The sequence below is a fragment of the Elgaria multicarinata genome, chromosome 18 (genome assembly GCF_023053635.1).
Source record: "Elgaria multicarinata webbii isolate HBS135686 ecotype San Diego chromosome 18, rElgMul1.1.pri, whole genome shotgun sequence".
NCBI classification, from domain to species: Eukaryota; Metazoa; Chordata; class Lepidosauria; order Squamata; family Anguidae; genus Elgaria; species Elgaria multicarinata.
Genome location: NC_086188.1, coordinates 1,170,576 through 1,194,466, shown reverse-complemented (window position 1 = coordinate 1,194,466; position 23,891 = coordinate 1,170,576). Strand labels below are relative to the sequence as shown.

Below are 23,891 nucleotides of genomic sequence, written 5' to 3'. Positions count from 1 at the left end.
AAATAATCTAGGATTCTTGATGAATGAATCACCTACACCTCTGCAGAATCCATGCAAATGTGGCTGTTGTCTTCTGAAAAGCCAACTGGTGAACCCCTGGATGAATTGGTATTTTGACCTAGGCTTCCCGGATCTAGGCTCATCCTTCTCTCCAATGATTTGTATGAGCTTAGTGATTTGCACAATCGCCAACTCCATTAATTGCTTTACTTGGTGCAGGATTGTGATGTTTGGGGGTGAACGAAATAAACAGATGTGTTCTGTGTTTAGGTAAAGGGAGTGGGGAGAGCTTGCTCTCTTCTAATAGGATCCTGCATGACGTTGTTCCCTCTCTTCTCAGTTTTTTGCCCTCATTCTGATATATCTTGCCTATGAGCCTCTCTCCTCCAAATCTCCCACACTCAAGGCTTCATTACACCAGGACTTTTATCCTGCAACTTACCGGGGCTTCTGCTTCCAGATTCTTTGCTTGATTAAGGTCGGCTCCTTACATGGCCTGTTCATCTTTGTCGATACGTTCTTGGCAAGTTCTACTTTCATTTTACAGCCACTAAATGGCGTTGCTGTAATTGCACCATTTTGGAAGTACACAGCCAGTAAAGCACTTTGGAAGTGCTTCCTAGAGAAAAATCAGACTTTCCCCATGCTTTACAGTGGTGAGATAAAGGTCATATTGCCAGTATTCCAAATTATTATTATACAGTCTATAAGTAACTAGCGTATCAGGAATAAGAATGCCTATTCTTCTGAGGAATACAGTAACAAAGTTAGCATTCTTGGGCTGTTTTTTGGAATGTCCTGGGCTGGGAAAGTGTCCCCTCCCTTATCTGTAGTGAACCTGGCCTGCAGTGGCATTCCAAGAGGCGTTCTTGCAGACATTCCTGAATGCTTGGCTATGAGGTCAGAGCCAGTGAAGTCATAATACAAAAGGGAGGAGGGGGAGAGGGCCCACACCCTCACAGGCTTAACTCTGCATTCCGGTACTGCTAATTAAAGAGCACGAGCTGAGGGAATTTCAGGCTGCACCACTTGAAGCTTTCCCAAGCCACTCAAGGATCAGATCCCCTGAAAGCTGTCCTAGATATTAGCATTGCGATTAACCATTGTTGGAAGGACGGAAGCTATACATCAGGATTGGGCAGGTAATCGTCAGCTCTCTTCGGCTTTTAAATAGACCTTTTTTGTCCTTTCACATCTGTACATATGAGTCTGATATTTCTTCTACAAAACATAAGAAATCCTTAGAGTTAGTAACTTTTCAGTTGAGAGACAATGCATAGAGATTCATATCTAGAGCTGGATGGTACGTGGATCCTCCTCAGGCCTTTAATTCTATGATGCATGAAGAAGGATGGTCAGTATGTGCTCAGCATGTTCCTAAACATTAGTTTCCTACAGGTTGTAAGGGACAGAATGCTCCACTACTGCTGCTTGTATCTGGAACTGGCCATTGTGCCACAGATGAGCTAGGTGGGCCTGACTATTTTTCTTTAATTTATACCGCCCTTTATGCATTAAATCCTGGGGTGGTACACGGCAGGAATTTACAGTAAAATACAATTACATAACTAACATACTACTGAAAAAAAACACCCCACTAACACAAAACAAAAAGCACTTTCTCCAAATTCAGCAGAATGAATAATTAAATTACAGTGTTAAAATATAGCCACTTAATTCCCTCACTTCTAAAAATAAAATAAAAAATAATTTCATTTAAAATGGCTGAGAGAATAAAAATACCTTAACCTGATACGTGAAAGAAAACAATGTGGGTGCCAGATGAACTTGGAGGGGGCATAGCTCAGAAGGTCCCAGGTTTGATCCCCGTCTTCTTGAGGTAGGGCAAGGAAAGAATTGTGCCTGAAACCCTAGAGAGCCGTTGCTGCTGCCATTCAGTGTCCACAATACTGGGCTTGATGACTGATGGCCTGACTCAGTATACGGCAGCTTCCCATGTTCTCAACTTCCCTAGGGAAGGAATTCCGCAGCCAGACTCCACCAATGGGAAGAAGCCCTCTCATTCCACCTGCTTAATTTCAGATGATGGTGGCTGTGTGAGGAAGGACTCAGTAGAAGGTCTTAAGTCCCAGGCAGGTTGATACAGGAGAAAGGACGTGGATCCCAAGTGGTGAAAGGCTTTAAAGGTTAAAACCAGGACCTTGAATTTGCTCAGAAGCAAACCACCAACCAGTGCAAATCTCTTAAAATTGTCAATACATGTTCCCAATGAGCCAGCCCAGTTAAAATCCTGGTTGATGTATTTTGAACTGCAGCTTCTGAACAGTATTCAGGGGCAACCCACAAACAACACATTCCATTAGTCTAACTGGGGTGACACCAGAGCATAAATCACTGTTGCCAGACTTTCTCTTGTGCCTCAAGTGACAGTTGGATCCAGGAGTTCTCTCAACTTTTGTAGGGTTGCTTAACTCGATAGTGAGGACAGATGGCATCTGTTTTGTTTGTTCTAAACATGGCATTAGTTTAAAACAATGCCAGAGAATGCAGGCTGAAGTGTAAAACAATTGAAGGTTGGTGAACAACCCAACTCAAGCGTGTGCGCACACACACACACAGAAGTTGAAACTTCCAAAAGCGATTCGAGAACCTGAGCCTTTAAATACATACGTTTTCTTCTTAGTCCTGTCATTGCCTTGATGGCCATATTCTGCCATTCACATCTGTTAGTAGATCTAATACTGCTTATGTTCTTTAGCCAGCCTTGAGTACTATAAATCTGTTTTGTTTTGTTTCAGTCATGTGCCTGCCCTGTCTTCCTGACTGTTCTGTGGTTTATTTTTAAAATATTTTGGACTTGATCATCGTTGCCTCTTGTTGATTTCTTAGCGGTGAACGCTCTGCACGCTAGACAATTTCCTCCCCCCATAACCAGTTCTTGTGGTTAATCTGCTGGAATAATCAGTTGAAGGGTTTCAGGGGGTGTTTCGGCTCAAGGGATTTACACCATTGGCATTAGACTAAATGAATTGTGGCTTTTAAGTGCCTATGAAATACCAGGGAACAGATCAGGCAGGAAGGAGAAGTGCTTCCTTTTAGTCCCTTCTTCCACAGGGACAGTGAGTGCTTACACCACAAAGTGTATTGTGCTTTTAAAGGCTTTTTTTTTTTTTGCTCCCTCTCTCTTTGTCACCCTGTTCTCCTAATTTGCTGGCAGGGTGCTGCTAGGAGTCCTATGAGGATGACCTAACTGCTGCATGCTCAGAGGCTTGTACTGGTGCCAGGATACTGTGTAAACAGCAGGCCCAGGGTCTGCGTTCCATAACCTATGTGTCAAGTTCTGAGAAAAGGGTTGTGTAAACAAGATGCTTTTTTTGATACACTTCAGGACTTCTCTGCCCTCTTGGAAGAGCTGCTTGCACAGGATTTAATTGTTCTCTTTGCCTATATCACCACCAGCACAAGTAACCACTAAAGCTCAATCAAATGCTGCTTGTTTTCAAGCACCTTTTGGCTTAAATTGCATGTTTGCAAACAGCCAAAGTTACATTTAGGTCACAGACCAGCATGTTCTAAGTTAAAAATAATCTGTCCCTTTCTTGTTGCAGTTAAGGCAAGTGAGGAATACTTGGTTAAAATTGTTTCAAGACGAAGAATCTTGGTGTGGCTTCCTCTGAAAAGCCTATAACAGGCCTCTAAATCAAATCTATTCACTTTTCCTAGCAACCAAGGAGGAAGGACTCCTTTCTAACTCTGGCTCCAAAGGAACTGAGCTGGGGCGCTGTATGGGGGACTATATAATGGGCTAACAAGTCTCGTGATCTTCAGCAAGGAATTCTAGTAGAGCAGAGGTGGGCGTCTGTTCATTAGCTGTCAAGGGAAATTTCTCTGCTTGAGACGTCTTGGGGCGGTGTGTGTGTTATTGTTGTTCAGATCTTAAAAGCTTTGATTCTCCAGGCATGTGGCAATTTCTCTCTCTCTCTCTCTCTGTCTTGCTTCCTTGCAAGGCTGTATGTTTTGCTCTAGTATGTCGAAACACTTTACAAATACCTAGAATTGTCTGAATGACTCAAATAGCTGCTTTTTCTGTAGTGGTGTTTGCAAGGCCTAAAGGGCTCCATTTTTCTTTCTTAAAAATGCCTTTAGCTGAACACTCAGTGTGAAAACAACAGCCTGTTTTTTAGTGTAGCAAACACTCTGGATATCTTTTTAAGTTTCAAAAAAAGTCAAGTTGTTTTAAAATAGAATTAGGTTTCCAGTATGAGGCAATTGCCAACTTCACTCAGAATATTTATTTGTTCTTCCTAAGGGTGCAGGGTTTGTGCGCAGAAGTTTTGTTACAAGTTGTTCAGGAGCAAAAGCGTATTTATCTTTCCCTTCTTTTTTTTAATTTCTCTGTACACAGGTTTAACCCAGAGGCAAACATAGAAACCCATGCTGCATCCATGTTTGGGAAAAGATAGTTATTGCAGACAGAGGGGATAAAACACCGACAGTGAAAGAGAAGATGAGTATGTTAAAACCGAGTGGGCTTAAGGCTCCCACCAAGATCAGCAAGCCTGGAAGTGTGTTACTGAAAACGGCGGCATCTGTCACTCCTGGTAAGGAAGAGTTTGGTATCCTATGATATATCCTATTTTTATATCCTATAAAAGCTGCTGCCTGCGTCAGAAGCATGCAGCATTGGGAGCGCATGCAGCACCTTTGAGGGGACATTCCAGTGGTGGGCAAGGCCAAAGGGAAAGTACCGGTGTATTTTTGTTTAAAGCTGTTACTACTAGTAATTAAGCCGTAGGAGAGGTATTAGAATGGGGGGGGAAGCTGCGTAAAAGCCAGGAAACCACCCAAACAATACGTGGTCGGGGGAAAGGAGTGTGGCCATCAGGGGAACTCTGAAGGGTCAGAATATGACCCCATCTGAGCCAGATTTGGCTCCTGGGCCTGAGTTCCGACAACCCTGGGTTACATTGTTTGTTTTCTTTTTTGGAATAAGACAAGCAGACATTCGCTGACTTGTTTGACATATGTACAGCTGCAGAATAAATATGTTAGTCTCTCCTTCTGCATTTGGTTGCAGCCCCATCAGAAAAGACAGCAGCCAGTGAGAAGACATCGACTACACCTGCCTCAGAAGCACAGGATGAGTTTGTGGATGACTTCAGGATCGGGGAGCGTGTTTGGGTCAATGGGAATAAGCCCGGCTTCATCCAGTTCCTGGGAGAAACGCAGTTTGCTCCAGGACAGTGGGCAGGGATTGTTTTGGATGAACCCATCGGCAAGAATGACGGCTCCGTGGCTGGGCTTCGATACTTCCAGTGCGAGCCCTTAAGGGGAATCTTTACGAGACCTTCCAAGCTCGCGCGGAAAGTGGCGGCAGAGGATGAAGCCAACGGTACGCAGGCCTCTTCCGCCTCTCGTGCAGCTTCGCCAACATCCGTGTCAGCTGCGAGCCTTGTGTCTTCGCCTTCTGCAGCGGCGCACCTGCCTCCCACGGGTATTCCCCACAAAACGTCTCCTCCTGCTGCCAAGGAGCACCCTGTTTCTCAAGTGAGCAATCTTTCCAAAACGGCAAGCGAATCGATATCAAACCTTTCTGAAGCCGGCTCTGTAAAGAAAGGCGAAAGAGAGCTCAAAATGGGGGACAGAGTTCTGGTAAGTATTTGATTTTGTTTTCTCTGCCTAAGAAACTATACTAGTAAATAGCATTGCCTAAGAAGCCTCATTTCAGAATAAGGTAGCTGAACCTCTGATAACGTTTACTTCCATGTCAACCTGCGATAATGTCAACCTGTTATAATCTTTAGAGGCCTTCCTCCTCATGTTCCTGCCATTGGAGGGGAGGCAGGTGGTCCTGGGGAAGAGGGCCTTCTCGGTGGTGGCCACTGGGGAAGAGGGCTTTCTCGGTGGTGATGGTCCAGTTAGGAAATTCTCTTCTCCAAGAAGCTCGCTTGCTACTGACTTTGTCATTTAGGTTTTATGCAAGAACATTTTATTTTCCGAGGCATAAGAGATGTTTCTTGCTTCCAATTTTATTACCTGTTTTATCTGTGTGTTTTTATTGTAATGCTATGTTCTGTTTTGTTTTCTTACTAGATGCCCTGAGAGTTATTTATTTATTTACTTGATTTGTACCCTGGTTTTCTACCAAAAGGGTAGCAGATACATTCATCAAATTAATCACAACAATAACAAACTGGGTTTATGGGGACCTTGAATGGCTTAGGGTGCCATCCTATACATATTTAGACAGAAAAAAAAAAGCCTAACAACTCCCAGCATTCCCCTGCCAGCAATATTGGCTGGAGAATGCTGGGAGTTGTAGGACTTTTTATTTTTACTAAATTTGCAGAAAGTTTGGTAATTGCTGTCGTAGTGCCTGCCCAGAGCTCTGGCATCCTCCGTTCTAGAGATTTCTTTTCTGTATGGTCATTTCACATTCAGTTAGGAAATAGGATTTGAATCACTCTGTGGCTAAGTTGTTCTGGGATTTTAATCATACCAGAGAAGACTCTTGAATTAAATCAAACTTAGAAGAACCAGAAGTCTAAAGGACTGGCTAGTTCGAACATTCGTGAAAGCTATATCACCCGTCCATGGATGAACCTCCTGAGTCTTAAAGGCTTCCCTCCTGCTGCAATATCCTTATCCAGTGGCCCAGATTTTCTGGAAGCAGTTTTGCTGTTCAGACTTGTGGGCAATTTAGGCCAGTAGGCATTGGCGGTTGCTAGGGAGGACAAGACTGTGACCTGCTGTTATGCGCCCGAACGTTCTTCTGCAAGGCAGCATAAATGCCATCGGGCCTGTCCAGTTTAAAGAGAGAAGCTCATTATGTTATGTGACAGCAGGAGCATTACACAAACTCTTTTTTGCAGTGTTTATTTTGCTTATTTGGACAAGTTAAGCGGCTCCATTTGCCCACTTGTCACAGCTCTGCAGGCTTGGCAATTTTCCTCCTCATGGGCATAGCTGAACCTCAAAGACCTGTTAGATGCAAGCTGATGTGCTCCAGTTTTGACTGGGTTGTCAACAGCAAGAACCGTCTGGAAAGCCCTTGAGGGCCTGTCATTTGTGAGTCACTTTTGTAATAATGGCCTTGCCCTGCCAAAGACAGTAAGGAATCCAGATCTTAAATGTGGCCTCTGCCTGCATAGGTTTCCCATGATGTTGCCAAATTCCAAAATGCAGGAGAGTAGCTTTAAAATGAGAATTTCATTACATGTTCACGTGCTAGCATGCATATATAACCTTACTAAGAACCAAAAAAAAAAAAAAAAAAAGCTGATTCTTCCATGTAAGGTCATCCTATACCACATTGTGTATATCCCTGAACCATATCATTGGTCTGCTGCTGGCAGGGAAGCCTGCAATGTGGCGACATCATGGGATTTGATAAGTCATCCTAAATGTTGTAGGTGAGAGGGAGAGAACTTGAGGAGAGGATGGCATTTGTGGCAGCATCCCCATGTGATGTGGAACATGAAGCCTCAGCCATAGATTATATAGTTAAAACCATTAATGCCATGTCCCTCATTGGATGACCCAGCTCAGGCTGCCACATCTTCTGCATTAGACTACCCATATAGTTCCTGCTAGAGCCACCGCTTGGGCTGAACAGGGGCACGTGGTCAAGGGAGAACAGGGACCTTTGTTATTGATTGTAAGGCTGAGCAGGAGCCTGTGGGTAGTCTTCAGACAGCTCCGTGTAGAACATTCTTTTATATTCATTCCCATTGTGAGGGTGTAATGACCGTGTTAATTAATCTGTAAGAACTAATCTATTAGATGAGGTATTTGGTATATTGAAGGCAGATTGAGCCTCTTGTTGACATCCAGGGTACCTTCCCAATTCTTCAGTTCTGTTGGTCACAAGTAGATAGTATCTAAAAGTGTTTTCCTGCACACCTCAGTCGCCTGATACAATGAACGTTGAGTAAGGAGCCCTGTGGGTTGTGCTTCAAATTCAGTTCCCATTAGGGAGCAGAGCGGTGATGGATGTGAGCCTAAGTATTTCTGGCTCTCCTTCAGAGTCTGTGCTTGTCAAAGGAAGAGGACACTGCTGTTTCAATTTGGAGAATGCAGTTGAGCTCTCCGAACTTATTGCCTTGACTATAGAAGCATAGCTCACCTGAGAGGACCTTTCCTTAAAAAAGTCGCATTGAGCTTGGCATAATAGGAGCTCTATTGTGATGCTCCAGGTGTACCAAGGGTGAAGACATTTCCCCAAACTTCATGCTTGTCACTTTTTTAAAAGTCAGTAGAGAATGCCGTCCCTGAAGGCTCTACATGTAAAAGGTTCCATGAATATTGTAAGAGACAGTGTTGCTTCAGGGCATGTGGAGTTCCAGCCAAGTGGTATTCTCCTAGAAGATATGAAGTACTGGAAAGCCAGAGAGACGTCTGTTTCTGAATCTGACTCCTTAGAAGTGGACGGGCATCTATCTAGTATTTCATGCGAGATTTCCAAATGGAGAAAAAAACCTAAATCATTTGCCTTTCATGCCACTTTAGAGGTTTTTGAAAGGAAGAGCACTGCTCATATCCTCTCCACAAATACCTTGTTCAGATGTATTTTAATCTTTTGTAGTCCAGCGGAAATAGGAATCTAAGAAGTAAATCATGGCAGAGAGGGTGCCAGAAGCTTCCACTCAAAGGGTGATAAAGCCAAGTATGCAGTTATTCACAGACATTTGACTTCTAAGATTTTTACTAAGAATTCTTTATTTTTTTAAAAAAAGAAATCTTAGCCCTCATTGTGGCAGATATAATTTAAATGTGATAGTATAGATATTAAAAGATAGAAATAAGGAGGCAATGAAGAGATTGAAGGAAGAAGGCAAGTAACATTCTGATGGGCAGAACACTGAAAAGCAATTTTCTGTTATGCTCATATATATCACTATTATACAAAGGTTGAGTTAAGGACTGCAGCGTTAAGCGTTAAGGACAACCACTATATTGCCACATAATGGCTCAGATCATAGTGCCTGCCTGCCTCAACGTCTTATTGCAGAAATGGATGCATTTGTGTATCGCTGTGGGGAAGTGAACAGTCAAATCTGTTTGTGGCTGGATGGATTTGGATTGTGTAGTTTCTAAAGGGTTTAAGATCATTTTGTATGGCTCCAGTGTAGCTTGACAAAATCTCCCACATCTGCAGATGAGTTCTGAAGCTGCAACTCCAGTGTCCAGCCAGATGTTCACAAAATATTGCAAAGCAGATTTGCATGCCAGGGGAGTCTTTAGGGGAGGTGGCTCTCAATTTTTGTAAATTTCCACTCTGTGGCTTGTTTTAGTTCATCTCTCATCTTTATCAGTCTTCATCTGAGTATAGATAAGGCAAAATCTATCTTAACTTTAAGAGACAGATTTAAGATTTAACTTTGCAGCAAAAAGACAATTGGGGTACAAAATATGATGGTGAATTAGACAGATGTGACAATAGTAACTAAACAGAGGAGATATGTGTAGGAACATAAAAGCTGCCTATATGGAGTTAAACGATTGGTCCATTTAGCCCAGTATTGTCACCACTGAGTAGCAGTGGCTCTCCAGGGTTTTAGGAAGGATTTTTTCCTAGCTGTATCTGGAGCTTCCCAGGATTGAACCTGGGACCATTTGCATGGAAAGTAGCTATTCTACAACTGTTATATCACACCAAACATACATGTTGTTTATGTTTCAATCTTGTAAACCACCTTGAGTCCCAGTATTGGGGGGAAAGGTGGGAAATAATAATAATAATAATAATAATAATAATAATAATAATAATAATAATATTCCTGAATCTGGCTGAGTGGGGATTTGAATCCAAGTCCTGCTAATTATCTACTAACTACACTAATCCAACCTTTCATAGTGTCCAGGGATAAATAGAGTCTGATGGGCTCCTCTCAACGTACAACCTAGAGCAATTCTTTAATAAAGCTGTGGGGACACTTTTGTATTTACAAAAGACTGTCTTCAGGGCCCTTCCTTGTCCATTCCCCTTTGGGGACGGAAGCCGGTCCTGTATCCCGCATGTTCGATGTTGAATTCTGCAGGAGGAGAATGTTAAAGATGCCTGTTTACATGGCTGGGCTTGTTTGCACCATCTGTTCTCATCAGGAAGCTTTTTATGTGTTTGCTTGTTCTTTTAAAAAAACAGGGGAGATAAACATCTTCTTTAACTCCTCATTGCTGAAAGTCTGTTCCATTTTTTTTAATTTGACAACTGACGTTTAATCATGGTGTTATCCATGCATCTGATTTAAAAACTCAACTGGGTACCAAACTAAACTCTTTTCCCTCTTCTATCCCACCCCCTCTCCCAGGTCTGTGCGGGGGGGGGGAATCTTCTTCTCTCCCAGGTCTGTGTGTGTGTGGGGAGTCCCAATGATCTCCAGATCAGCTGCTTTGGCTCATTACTATTTTATATCATCCCTCCTGAATTATACGGGGTTGTCATGCTCTGCTAAAAAAAGCTTTGGCAGAACTTCTCTCTGCTCTGCAATTTTTTAGCACTCTGCCCAGTTTGAGAGAATGTCAGTGGTGCAGCTATTTTAATCAGGTTGCAACATTGCCCTTGTTTTTAGTTAACTTATCAAGTGGAGGGGTGTTCTTTTTTAAAGGAGGGGGAAAAGACAACCACAACCGTAACCTATGTAGTAAAACTGTAACAGGATGCCATGGCAACCAACTATACTATTCCCAAGCCAAGTGCTATCAATAGGATATGGTTCCTAAAGAAATACGTCTACTAAGACTATTAAAATTGATTTCACTCTTTCTAGGTTAGTGCCTATTATAGTCATGGCCAACCTTTTCAGCACATCTCTCACAAGCAGAGGCCCAGTGTATTACTCTAGTGCGCACTGCAATACGTATGCAGCCTTCCGTGGCTTGTGGTGGTTTGGGTTCTGAGCCATTTTACTAGGGAGTAAGCGATAATGCCGTGTTGGAGGAGCATTTAGGCACTTAAAAGTTCTAAACTGTTGTATTGTATCTTATTATGTTGTACTTCATGTTGTGAACTGTCCAGAGAGCTTCAGCTATTGGGCATCAGAGAAATATAATAAATAAATCCTGATGCCTTCCCAATGTTTTGGACTACACCTCCATAATCCCTGCCCATTGACCGTACGGGCTTGTGAGCGTTGTAATCCAAAACAAATGGGGGGCACTGGGTTGCCTATCCCTAGTGCAGAAATGTTGGGATTCCGTTTTGTTATTCGATCTCTTCCTTTTCCTGCCCCCGCTGGTCTTCCAGATTTGCCATAAACTCCTGCTACCTGTGCCATAGATAGGACATAGGCTGTCAGTTGTTTCTGAATCTTTGGAGCGTTCATTACGACATCAAGTCTGGCTATGTGTATGGAAAGAGAAAGGAAGGCAAAGCAATCGGACGAAATATGTTTAGTGATACAGAATGCAAACTATCAAGCCCCTTCAGGCATAACATTTAAAAGGTGAATGAAAGTTGTTTTAAATCTCACCATATTTATGTAACAACCAAGTTTTAATTCCTGAAGTGTTTGTAAGCTTTTGAGAAGCAAAAGTCCAGCCAGCAAAAACAATAAAGAATAGCACTTTCTAACCCCTGATTACCTTTTGTTTAAGGGTAAATTATGTGCCCTTATAAAAGAGTGTTTAATTTAGAAACATGTAGGATGTTTGAGGAAGCATGAACTGCTTTCTGGTCAAGTCCAGCCTGTACTTTTGTGACTTTTCCTGATATTCTTTTTATTCCAAGGACAGCTCATGATTGCATTATGTTGCTTATTCTTTGGGGGGAAATGAAGAAAAATCTCTTTTAAAAATCCTGCTGTTAACTTGATTGGTTGCAATGTAAAATGCAGAATATAGCAGGCAATATTTATACAGGTTATGGCAGCTCTCCCCAACCTGCTGCCTTCCAGATGAGTTTTAGTGCAACTCCCATCATTCCCCACCAACATGGCCATGCTGGGAATGATGGGACTTGAAGTCCAACACAACTTGAGGACTCCCGCTTGGGAAAGGCTGGCTCATGGAGTTCTTTTCTCCTTGGCACATGACTCAGATTTGCAACATGCAGAATTTCAATTAATTTTAGGGTGGAGCATACACATGGCTCTTCATGTTTCTTCAGTTAATAGGGGTGGCATTCAGCCTTTCGAAATTAACGCTAACAGACCAGGCTTGTCTAAAGAGATTTCTCGGAGAGGAATAACTTCACGGGCCTGTTGAGTGTGTACATGTCAAGTTGGGACAAGTTCCGTCTCAACATCCTGCCTGTAATACGGTTTCAATTTGGTTCCTTGTTCTTTTTAACCTTTAACATTCGAAAAACACACCATCCCTAAATGTTCTTTAGAATATCGTCTTTGAGCTGCTGTAATACTTACATTGCTAACATAAATACTAGGCCAGCCCAATAAAGTTGATATTCTAGTCTAAAGCATTTAGTTTTTGTCTTGACTAAACACAGATAAATAATTTTCAGATTCATTAGCTGAATCAAGTTCTACATATAGCTAATACTGTGAACACAGAAAGCTTAGTCTAATATCTACATTTTAAAAATTAAAACCTAATTATGTTTATTCTTGTATGGATTTATTAGTGGCTCTTTATATTATAAATATTTCTGTTGGGGTTGGTGGTATGCTCTTCAAATTTCCTGTCTAGGTTAAAGGGTGTGTTTCCGATCTACTGTGCTAGCTGGCAATTGTCATTGGCCAAAATACCCCAAATTGCTCAAAATAACTCAGCTTACTGGATGCAAGAGACTTCCTGAGGAACTAGTTACTATTTTGAATTTGTTATGTGTGAGAATAGCAGTTCCTGCCAATTTGTTGTGCGTGCATCTACAGCGGCTCAGTCTAGCAGGGCTTGCGTTAACTATAACTTAGAACCGAAACCACGCTTTGAGCTTCCAAACCAATAAACACATGCTTTGGGGTGGCTTTTCCGCTTTCACTACAGCGGTTTCATTTCTGTGGTGCAGTGGCCTCCCGTAGCTGTGGCTTATGAATTTACACATAATTGCCAAAGCTTAGTACAAAGCCATGCTTTGCAAACCCACCTCAAGCCATGGTCTCCCAGTATGAGCAACATACGAAACCATAGTTAAGCTTTCTTAAACATGATTTGCTGTGATGTTTTGAATGGAGCTGGTGACAGGCTTCTGTCATGCTGTCCTCTCAAGCTTGCCTAATCTGCTGTTAAAGTTAGAAAGGAACATCTTTAGGAGCCATGGGATCATTTTTAGTCCAGCTCTTGTGTATATATTCACTTTAACCCTAACGGCGGGATTTGGCTAGGAATTACAGATTTGCTAACAAAATCAATTCTTTAAAAATATTCCAAAAATTTAAGTTTTCTTGGCAATAGCCATATTACTTGCATTTCTTGGCAATAGCCATATTACCTTTATTGTGGGCAGTATCCAAGCCTCCCCACACACCAGCAGGAGCCACTATGAGCGCAACAGGCAACTAGCGGTTCTTAAAGCAACCTGAAAAGAATGTAAACACTTATTTCTGAAACAGGGCAGGTCTGCAGAGCTTTCAGAAAAAACCTCCACTGATGGGTCCCGATCTGGAAACAAGCTTGTTTCCATGGTTGTTTGTAGAAGCGCTACCTATGGGAGCAGTGGTTCCCGCTTGTGCAACAGATCAAGCAGGAGTACAGCAGCAGTATTGGATACTGCCCTTTATTTTTTATCTTTGAAACTGGTTCCTTATTTCGTAACAGCGTATGAAAGATGCACAGTGTATGCATTGGACAACATTATGGTAAGTAGTAGAATACTTGATAGCAAGTAAAAAAATGGTTAAATTCTATATTAGATATCTGAAAAGTGAAGTGATACACTATTAGAATGTGCAGAATAGCTTTGCTTCAAATGTCGTTTGGGTCTTGTGCTGTTTATTTAATGTTTTTTTTTTTCATTCCTTCTCTCTCCTTGAATCAGGTTGGTGGTACGAAAGCTGGTGTAGTCCGCTTCCTGGGGGAGACTGACTTTGCTAAGGGAGAATGGTGTGGTGTTGAATTAGACGAACCCCTGGGGAAGAATGATGGTGCAGTGGCTGGAACAAGGTTAGTTCAAACCCAGAAAAACAACCTAAGCGCCTTGGAGTGCAAGTCTTGATGAAACTTGGATGCATTCAAAGGTTATGATCCCTGTGCATTCGCATGAGGGTTCTGCATCTGTGCTGAGCCAGCTCCAGAATGTTCTAGTGCAGGGGTGGGCAGGTAGATCTCCAGATGTTTTGGACTTCAACTCCCAGGATTCTTGACCATTGACCATACTGGCAAGGGCTTCTGGGAGCTGGTCCCAAAATTTGGAGATCTATCTTTTGCCCATCCCTGTTCTAGAATCTCAGTCAGGGTGACAAATTGCTCCCCATTCCTCTTGAGAGGAAAGATTATTTCAAAAATTTGAACTGCACACATCTCAAGGTGTAAATCAAGACCGGCTGAAGCACCCAGTTGCATGCAGTCTGGCTGAAGGCCTAGCCATACTTAACCTGGGAGTCAATCCCCATTGAAGTCTATAGCACCTCACTCTAGCGTAAGCATGCATAGGGTCAGACAGCATGTCAGAGTCAGAGGGGCTGATAGCTAACGTTTAGGTAGGGGCTAATAGCTAATGTTTAGGTAATATTGGAAAGGGCACAGTTAACAGGATTTTCACAAGCCTTCTTTTCTTCCATGATGCAGCCTCTCCACATGGTTGCTGCATCTGGGCTACTTTCCTGGAGTGGTAGCATGGATATTCTCTTCTCCCCGTATTTCCTGTCCATACGACTTCATCTATGTGTTTCTTGTGCTGAGGCCACTGAGCAGCACAAACCTTACAGCTTCCCTTAAAAAATTCAGTCTTAAAACCACATAATCCAAAAAACAAAACAACCCCCCCACCATTGTAGCTCAGAAAATTCACGTGTGTGTGTGTGTGTGTGTTTAAATGGAAGTGTCCTTGGAGTTATGAGGGGTGGGAGTGAATGAAGGAGAAGTGCAAGATCTTTACTGAATATTTTGGGAAATGCTGACCAGTGAACATAGGGGTGATGTTAATTTTCAATCACTCCTGCTAAGTACTGCAAGGTGCAGTCAGTACTATTCATAGGATGAGTTAGTGTTATCAGCAGAATATAAGAAAAATTAGCCTCTACGAACTCATAAGGGAGTAATTCCATTTCTTCACATATTGGCATAGTTCTGTTGACTTTATTGCAGTTACACTTGTGTAAGTAGTTATTGAATTGGTTCTAACACAAAGTATTTATGTCAAGTGCAGAATTGTTTATATGCGTGTGCACACAATTCATTTTTAACCTATTTGAACAGAACTGTGCCTAAGCAAATACGTTTTTTCCGTGGAGTAGGTCTTCATTTCTGGGTGTTCTCTCCCTCCCCAAACCCAGGTACTTCCAGTGTCAGCCCAAATATGGCCTGTTTGCCCCTGTCCACAAAGTGACCAAGATCGGTTTCCCATCGACCACACCGGCAAAAGCTAAGACGACGGTCAGGAAAGTCATTCCAACGCCCACAAGCTTGAAACGCAGCCCAAGTGCCTCCTCCCTCAGCTCCCTGAGTTCTGTGGCATCATCAGTAAGCAGCAAGCCAAGCCGTACAGGACTAGTAAGCTTCTTTTCTTACTGCATGCTTTACATCCCCTGAGCAGAAATTGGCACTGCCTGCGGCCTGTGGCTGGCTTTTGTAAAATAGAGGATAGCACAGATCTTGGGAAAGACACATACCATTTTCCATTGCCCGAAAGCATGCATGAAAAAAATCTTAGCTAGCCCTGAGGAATAGAAGAGTTAGTTTATTTTTAAGCTTGTACACTTAACGTTTAACTCAAGCTAACAAATTGCTGCTTAAAATAAGAAAGAGGTGTATGCTTCAATTGTAAACTGAATTGGTTCTGAATTACCTGCATGGGATCATATTTTTTGCCAGAATGCATTTTAGATTAAAATTGGGCTGAAAGCTTAAAGACATCAACTTGGAAACAATCCCCATGAAGTTTCCAATCCTAAACATATTTGCTAGGGAGTAAGTCCCATTCAATAAAACAGGACTTATGTCTAAGTAAACATGCATAGGATTGCACAGTTCTGGCCCTCATTCATTTAAAGAGAAATTCTTGTGAATGGTAGATGTTTTGTTTTGCTTTTTAATTTGTATTTGCATACTTTTTTTGAGCATTGGCTGTTTTCAGAAGTATTTCCCCCCCTTATCACCCCAGTCATCATGGTTGTGTATAATTGGACAATATAAATGAATTTACTGTCTAAATCTCAGTATGCTTGTGGTTATAAAGCCTCTTTCTTTGGCTTGACATTAACCGTAGCTGTTTCACCTTGTAAGACATGGACAATGTAAAAGTATAGAACTGATACTATTTTAACATCTTACTCACTGTAGATTAAATACTTAACCTTAACATTTGATGTAAACTTTTAATATCCTAATCTTGGGTCACCTGCAGCAAATGGAAACTTGCATTTCTTACCTATAGACTGATGGATAAAGATTGAATCAGCTATCACAGGAGATCTCAGAATGTTTAAATAGATGATTTTTACCAAAAATAGATCAATTTTCATTAGGCCATTGTTACCAGATCAGTGGCTTCTAGCACTAACCAATCATTGTTTTTCAGTTATAAATTATTTCACTTCATTTATTATAGTCCCATACCGCCTCATAGCCCAAGCTCTCTGGGTGGTTCACAAAATTCTACGCAGAATTGCAATTGACTTTCCACAGTATCAGGAGTATTGTACTTCATCTATGTGCACATCCTGCTGTGACATAACTGCTGTGGGTGGGACCATTTGAAGCTCAGTTCACATTCATTGTAACTTTTAGCGTGGCTGCCATATTATGAGCCTGTTTTTGTAACACAGGTATTGGCAAACCATTTTTTGCTGCATGTGATCCCTGGTTGACTTGCATAAGTGAACAAATTCTTTGGCTTAACAGAAGGATGTTTTTTATAGTAAGCCAGTGCCCATGTTAAGGAATGCTTAGCAGCTTAACTAGCTAATCTGCTGTTGAGGCTCCCACCTTAGGTTGAGGCTGCCACCTTTGTTTCTCTTTGAACCCTTCTGTTTCCTACCTTCCGATTGCTGCATTAAGAGTCTTGCTATGCAGGTATGTTCACTTCCTTTCTTGAACTACTAAAGCGAAAAATTGAATAGGAAAGCAAATGCCAGCTTTTTCAGTCTTACCTCCACCCACTTACATGGAGTAGACACACCCTGTGCCAAATCTGCTGCTGATGTCATGACCCCTGAGGAAGAGCCAGCATGGAGCTATAGGGATCCCGTGTAGCTCTGCGTGGTGCTAACCTTGTGCATGTCTTCTCCCTTCCTGACATCGTGTGGCTGTTGTGGCGTCAGTAGCAGAAGACCTTGGGCCAACACAGCTTTTCCCTCTCCCTACTCCTTCCGGCACTGCCCCAGTGCAAAACAGCACACTCGTACTGCACATATTTGTTACGCTTACGCGGAACAGGGCACATTGCGTACACTTACTAGAGAGTTAGGGCTAATGAGTTTAGATGTATGGTGTTCATAGGAAAGGAACCTCTCGTGCAAACACTTGAGTCATTGCTGACTCCTCGAGGGACGCCTGCTTTTGCTGACATTTTCTTGGCAGACTTTGTAGCGGGGTGGTTTGCCATTGCTTTCCCCAGTCACGGTTACCTTCCCCCAGCTAGCTCATTTTACCAACCTCGGAAGGATGGAAGGCTGAGTCGACCTGAGCCGGCTGCCTGAGAACCAGCTTCTGCTGGGATCAAACTTAGGCCGTGGGGAGAGTTTTGGCTGCAGTAACTGTCGCTTACCACTCTGCACCACACGAGGTTCTCTATGGTATTCATATTCTTCACTTAAAACAGAGGAGGGCAACATGTGGGCCTCCAGATGTTTTTGGCCTACAACTCCTAGCAACTCCAGCTGGTTGTGGAATGCCCTCCCCTTGGAGGCCCAACTGGTCCTGACGCTGGCTTTGTTTTGGCGCCAAGTTACAACATGGCTTTTTATCAAAGCCTTTGAAGGCTACATCTGCCTAAAGCTAGTTTTAATTGTTTTTATTGTTTTTAAATTTTCTACTGGTTCCAGCTTGATTAATGGTTTAATATGTTTTTAGCTCTGTACATTAATTTTATCTGTACGCCACCCTGAGATCCCAATGATATAGGGCGGGATACAAATGTTTTAACTAATAAAATAAAAATAAATAAATTAGCAGCACAGCCAATAGTGAGGGCTTATGGGAGTTGTAGGGCAAATATCTGGAGGGCCACGCTTGCCCAGCCCTGTCATTTTAAGCATGTATCTGAAACAAGTAGCTATAAGTGATTTTCCATTCTGAATTTTCCATATACTCTATATGCGCTTGCTTGATACCGCCAAGACCCACTGGTTAGAAGGACCTTTGTAGCCTGATTCCAAGTCTAGCTTGAGTCACACTGAAGAGTACACAATATCTACCCAGGCACAGGAGACTGAATCGGTCCATTTGCATTGTGGCGTCTTTGTCCAACCCCTATTGCACACGGCTGGATCCTAGGATCTGCTACCATCTAAGGGAGGTGCTCATGCAATGCTTCCCTTCCCCTTCCCTGTGCCAATTAGCCCCATGTTGGAAGATCATCCAGTGAATGTAAGCAGCGTTGCACGGGTTAAATACAAGTGTAGAAGGCTGGCATTGTATGCAGAAGGGAAGTGCACTTTGATGTTTTTAAAACTGGTAGCTAGGCTCTTAAAAACGAATATCTCCTCCTCGAAGTTGACAGAAACATCTTCACGTTACGCAAGGAAGATTTCGGGCACCACTGCGCTGCAGGAGGCACTGAAGGAGAAGCAGCAGCACATTGAGCAGCTCCTGGCCGAGAGGGACCTGGAGAGAGCAGAGGTGGCCAAGGCCACCAGCCATGTTGGAGAAATAGAGCAGCAGCTGGCATTGGCACGAGATGGGCATGACCAGGTAGGCCGTGACTATTTGCCTGTAGGAATGGTGATTGCAGAAAGCCAATGCTCTGCTTCCTAGTGCAAGAAGAAGAGGCAGAAGTAAAAAGGCCGTGCTAAAAACTGAGACTCTATCATTAGCAGCGATAAAACGACCACTGATTTGTTTCAGAAGCCCATGTTCTGAGTAGTTCTGTAATCCTCACTGTCCAATCCATAACACTTCCCATTTTTGCCAAATTGAGTCCTAGGATAAAACGCCTGAGCTATGTATTAGCTCAGTTCTCATAAAATATGATGTTGCCCGCTTTTTGCGGGCAAAAGACATTAAGCCGCTTTGGTTATCTTTTGAAACTGTATGACGCATATGTAACCGGTGCACTCTAGTCTGGTTTAAGTAAATGGGTGATTCGTCTAATCTGTCTCTCTGTTATTCAGCGAATACTGGAAATGGAAACGAAGATGGACCAGTTGCGAGCCTTGGTAGAAGCTGCTGACAGAGAGAAGGTAGAGCTTCTTAACCAGCTGGAGGAGGAGAGAAGGTAAGCCATCCTTTCCGGGCAGAAACGGCAGGAAGATTATGTATAAACTTTTGTGACAAATTATCATTCTTTATAAGGGTGGTGGTGCTCCTGAGGAGCAAGAACGAAAACCCCAGGGCCACAGGTTAAATTTGTGGTGATGGTGAGGATGAAAGGGGGGGGGGACATCCAAGACCATGGGTCCAAATTCTATCCGTGCTATTGGTTCAGTGTGTAGCCTTCAAAAACTCGCTCCCCCGCCCTGCCTGTATCGCATGCCCCACTCAGTTCTGTGCAACTGAATTGATCCTCAAAGAATCTTGGGAATTATGATTTCAGGAGTTGCTGATAATTCTTTTTTTAGAGATCTCTAGTCACTTTGTTATTGTTTCCAGGTTTCCTTGGGAGGAGAGATATGTCTCAACTCTGTAAAATGGGAATATTAGTTCAACCTGCTTTGCAGGATTGTGAGAATGGACCAGAAAGAGATGGGAGATAGTTCTGCGCATTAAAAGAGCTGTATTGTTTTAGGGAAATGTTACTGTGTGTGCTGTCTGTTTTCCTTACGTCAATGATTTTATATTTTATATGATGTGTTTTAATTGCTTTTCATTTTTGTGAATTGTCCCGAGAACTTCAGCTATGGGTCAGCATAGAAACGTAATAAATGAAATGAATGAATATATAAGTTTGATAATAGCATTTAGAAACTTTCTATTTTAGGATTATTGTTCAGCAATAAGGCATCACTTACTGCAAGGCGTAGAAATTCCAGTTCGGGGACTACTTTAACTCTGTCCCTGGTTGGCCTTGAGCTCACCTTGAGCAAGTTGCTAGGCAACCTAACAGCACCAATGTACTTGGCTGATATACATTAGCGGAACTGGCATTTTACAGCTTCGGCTGTCTGGGATTTCTCCCACTTCCACATACGCTTGTAACCTAACAGCCTGTTGCCTTTCAACCACACGAAACAACAACGACAGTCAGAAAAAATTGATGAAAGATGAAGATGAGTGATTCTGCTTTCCCCGTACCAAGCATTTATTTTCTCCTCCCGCACAAATTTATGGAACTTGGATCTTGTTCACACTGTGCCTGTACAGCAGAATTCTGCTTAGCTTTAGAGAAATGTCAGTGTTCTCACATCAGTCACAATGCAGCAAATAGGATTCACATAGGCAACCGGGCTTTCCTGTGGTTGCCTATGAAAAAGGAACGTCATCCAGTTTGCAAAGAAGTTCTTCCATGGAGGGGTGTCCCCATCTTATAAAGTTCAAGCGCTCTGAGTTAAATACGAAGCAGTATTGGAGCTGGACTAAAGTATTTTGGTGCCCCAAGGAAGAAAACGCAAATGGCAGCCCCACCGTAGACGCTAATTAACACAGGGAGCCATCCACTGGGAACGTCTCCTGTGAAAGCGTCATTAAATGAGCACGAGCTCAATCGTAGTGCTCTTGCACCGTTCTTGTTCATTTCCATGATGGCTGCACAGGAGAACTTCCCAGGGATTGTGATTAATATGTAGAGGGTGTGTTTTCCCAGCAGATTCCTCTCCATGCTCCCAGGCAATGGGCAGACAATGGCACAGATCAAAAGTTCAGAAACTCAGGCACAGTGGCCAGACCTGGCCCTCCTGGGTTTCCGGGCTTTAGGGTGGATTCCTGCATTGAGCAGGGGGTTGGACTCGATGGCCTTGTAGGCCCCTTCCAACTCTGCTGTTCTATGATTCTATCCAGCCTGGCCCTCTGGGATTCCCCAGAGATGGCCATCCTCCCTTCCCCTGGCCACCTCTTGTTTGGTGGTTTCCTGACTTTTGTGCTGAATTTTCCCCATTCTGAAAGATGGGCATGTCTCTCTCCAGTTTAGTCTTCACCTGGCCCTGAAAGTAGTGCAACAAGGGCATTAGGAGCACCTCTCTAGGAAGCTCAATCCACATCGGGGGTGCCACAACAGAAAAGGCCTCTCTTCTTATGACTTCTGACATCTTGTACCTTTTCTTATTAATCAGAATAATGTTAGCTGTGATGCTTGATTTTTTCTTCCCCTTAAGTGAGAATTATTTAGGCGAACCCAACAGTCTTGTTTTCTTTTATTGCTCACAGGAAGGTTGAAGACCTCCAATTCCGTGTAGAAGAAGAATCTATTACCAAAGGCGACTTAGAGGTAAAATTCCTCCAACTCTGTTAAGCTAGCTGTGTTGTAGGTTGTTAACAGGGAAACCTTTCTCACTACTGCTAATATTGCAAGCCTGTGAGAGAATAGAAAGACAAGCTTTTATAGTATATGATGACAGTCCAGAAATATGTATGTAAAGATGTCATTGTCGCATTTAGTGCAATATCTTCTAATGTTTTGTGACATATAGGATTGGAGACTTTATTTTTAATTCTTTGTCCTATATGTGGACAAGTAACTCTGCTTTATTCTTATGGTGTGTTTTTTTAATTCTGTTCTTCTTGCTATTTAATACAACATCTTGCAGATGCTTTCCCAAACTATTTATTCATGTTGCCAAATAGAAAGCCAATTCTAAAGTTACAAAACTTGCAGTGTTGTAGCTATACTATAACTGAAGTGAATGATGTAGGCAAGTAAAATTTGTTCTGTGGCCAGAAGTACAGTCAAACACTGCTAATATTTATAGTAAATAACATCCTTCACTTTTCAATGAAGACTTAATTTCTAGAAATTCATTCTGTTCAAGTCTTGGATTAAATGCAGTAGTCAGATGCATATTCTGGGCATCTTGTTACTTCATTGCTAATACACATGCTTTACCAAACTCTGTAGGGACTTGTTGCTTTCCTGGTTAGGCTTAAGTAGAAAACCCCAATGTGAACACTGCCAGTTTTGTACATTTAATTCATAACATTGACTGTCTTGAAGCTTCTTTAACATGTTCTTGTTTACTCTAAAAACAACAACGCAGTGTTCAGTAAATGCCTTTTCCTTAGCATCCTGTGCAATGCAAATTCAGAACTGACAAGCAGAGCTACAAATAATTTCAGACTGGAAGTGCTAGCCTTGTATTGACTTGTCCATCTCATTTTCACATCTTCTTTAGTTCTACTTTTATGTTAAGTCTTCCATCCATTTTATCTTCATGGAACACTCATTTACCTTCTCAGCCTTTGATCTTATGTCTATTTTTGTGTTACCACCAATATACAGTAAATATAAATTGCATTATTATTTATTACAGTAATTTCTATTCTACCTATACATCAAAATATAACCAAGACAGCTTTATTTTTAAGGATTTTTGTTAATAAAGGGTGGAATTAAATTATCTCACACGTGACCCCATGACCCCACAGTGAGATGCTTGAGGACAGGATTGTAGGGTGTCTTCAGCTGACTTTTGAGAAGTCTCAAATATTAGACTTACTTGAAGGGAAGTTGGCTATAGGTCAGTCTTGCATCTGGACATTTCACACAATACTTACTGTAAAAGTATTTCCCAAAGATCACATTCTGTGCCCAGCTCCCTTTCACTTTTTCATGTGTGTATGCACACACAAGCAACAGAGCAGCATGTGAGTTGCCACAGCGGAATCCCGAGTTATTTGCAACCACGTATGCGCGGGAGATCATGTGGGTCCTTCCTCCCCAATGGTCTCCCAACCGGTGAGTGTGTTTTTGGTTGTTCCCTCAGTTCCGAGTAGATCTGGCATCATGGGGTCATTGGGAAAACAGAAAATAATTTCTTGGGGTGGAGGAAGCAGTAGTGTATCTCACTCACTCACTCACTCACACACACGTTTGAAGAGTTTGAATCTATTGACCTATTTATCTCCTTTTGTTTGTATTTAAATCATAGTGTTTAGCATTCTGGTGAACTTTCTTTGTTTTAATTTTTGCTGATAGCAAAAGAGGCAGATTTCTGAAGATCCTGAGAATGTAAGAGGACAACTGAACGTGTGGCAACGTCCCCCCTTCTTAACACAGATTATTTACCAATAAAACTTCTGTTGATGATGTACTTTACCCACTAATGACATAATCTGCTGCTGGGGCCATAGCTTCCCTGTTTGTGTGCATGTAGCTTTGAGAAACCATTCCAGTATTTTACATGTAGGAACTTGTATACTGGAGGAAATTTTCCAAAAGGACTGCATTTATACACATTGTGTTTTTAAACCAGTCCTCGAGCTTAATATAGCGTCTTTAATTCTAAAGCCTTGTGATTTTTAGTGTGTGCTTCCCCCCCTTTTTTTTTTTTGTAGGAAGCTAATCTCGGGCTCTATTTGTTTAATACCACTAGAACTTTCAACCTTTATGAAAATTCTGCTAGCTAACCTAGGAGCGCCCACTAGTGTTCAGTGGATGGCAATTCAGGAGACTGAATTGGGCATCTTCCCACATTTGCACAGTCTGCACTTCACAGCTACCCACGGGTTGTTGTGATGCCCCTGGAGCGAGTGAGCATGCTGCCTCCCAACTCTTGCCTGCTTCTGCT

The 23,891-nt window shown here is 42.4% G+C and overlaps 1 protein-coding gene across 6 annotated transcripts in view; it reads left to right on the top strand.

Annotated features, from left to right (window-relative positions):
• CLIP1 (CAP-Gly domain containing linker protein 1) overlaps nt 1-23,891 on the top strand; it is an 84,198-nt gene that overhangs the window by 13,051 nt on the left and 47,256 nt on the right. For 3 of the 6 annotated variants that reach the window (XM_063143847.1, XM_063143848.1, XM_063143846.1), the window contains exons 1-7: nt 4,367-4,562; nt 5,039-5,613; nt 13,895-14,019; nt 15,351-15,567; nt 18,730-18,927; nt 19,347-19,450; nt 21,535-21,595. In XM_063143847.1, coding sequence (XP_062999917.1) covers nt 4,469-4,562; nt 5,039-5,613; nt 13,895-14,019; nt 15,351-15,567; nt 18,730-18,927; nt 19,347-19,450; nt 21,535-21,595 — 1,374 coding nt within the window. In that variant the 5' untranslated portion in view covers nt 4,367-4,468. Of the gene's footprint in view, nt 1-3,707; nt 3,813-4,366; nt 4,563-5,038; nt 5,614-13,894; nt 14,020-15,350; nt 15,568-18,729; nt 18,928-19,346; nt 19,451-21,534; nt 21,596-23,299; nt 23,333-23,891 lie in introns of those variants that run through there. The other 3 variants (XM_063143844.1, XM_063143845.1, XM_063143843.1) reach the window with 2 other exon arrangements.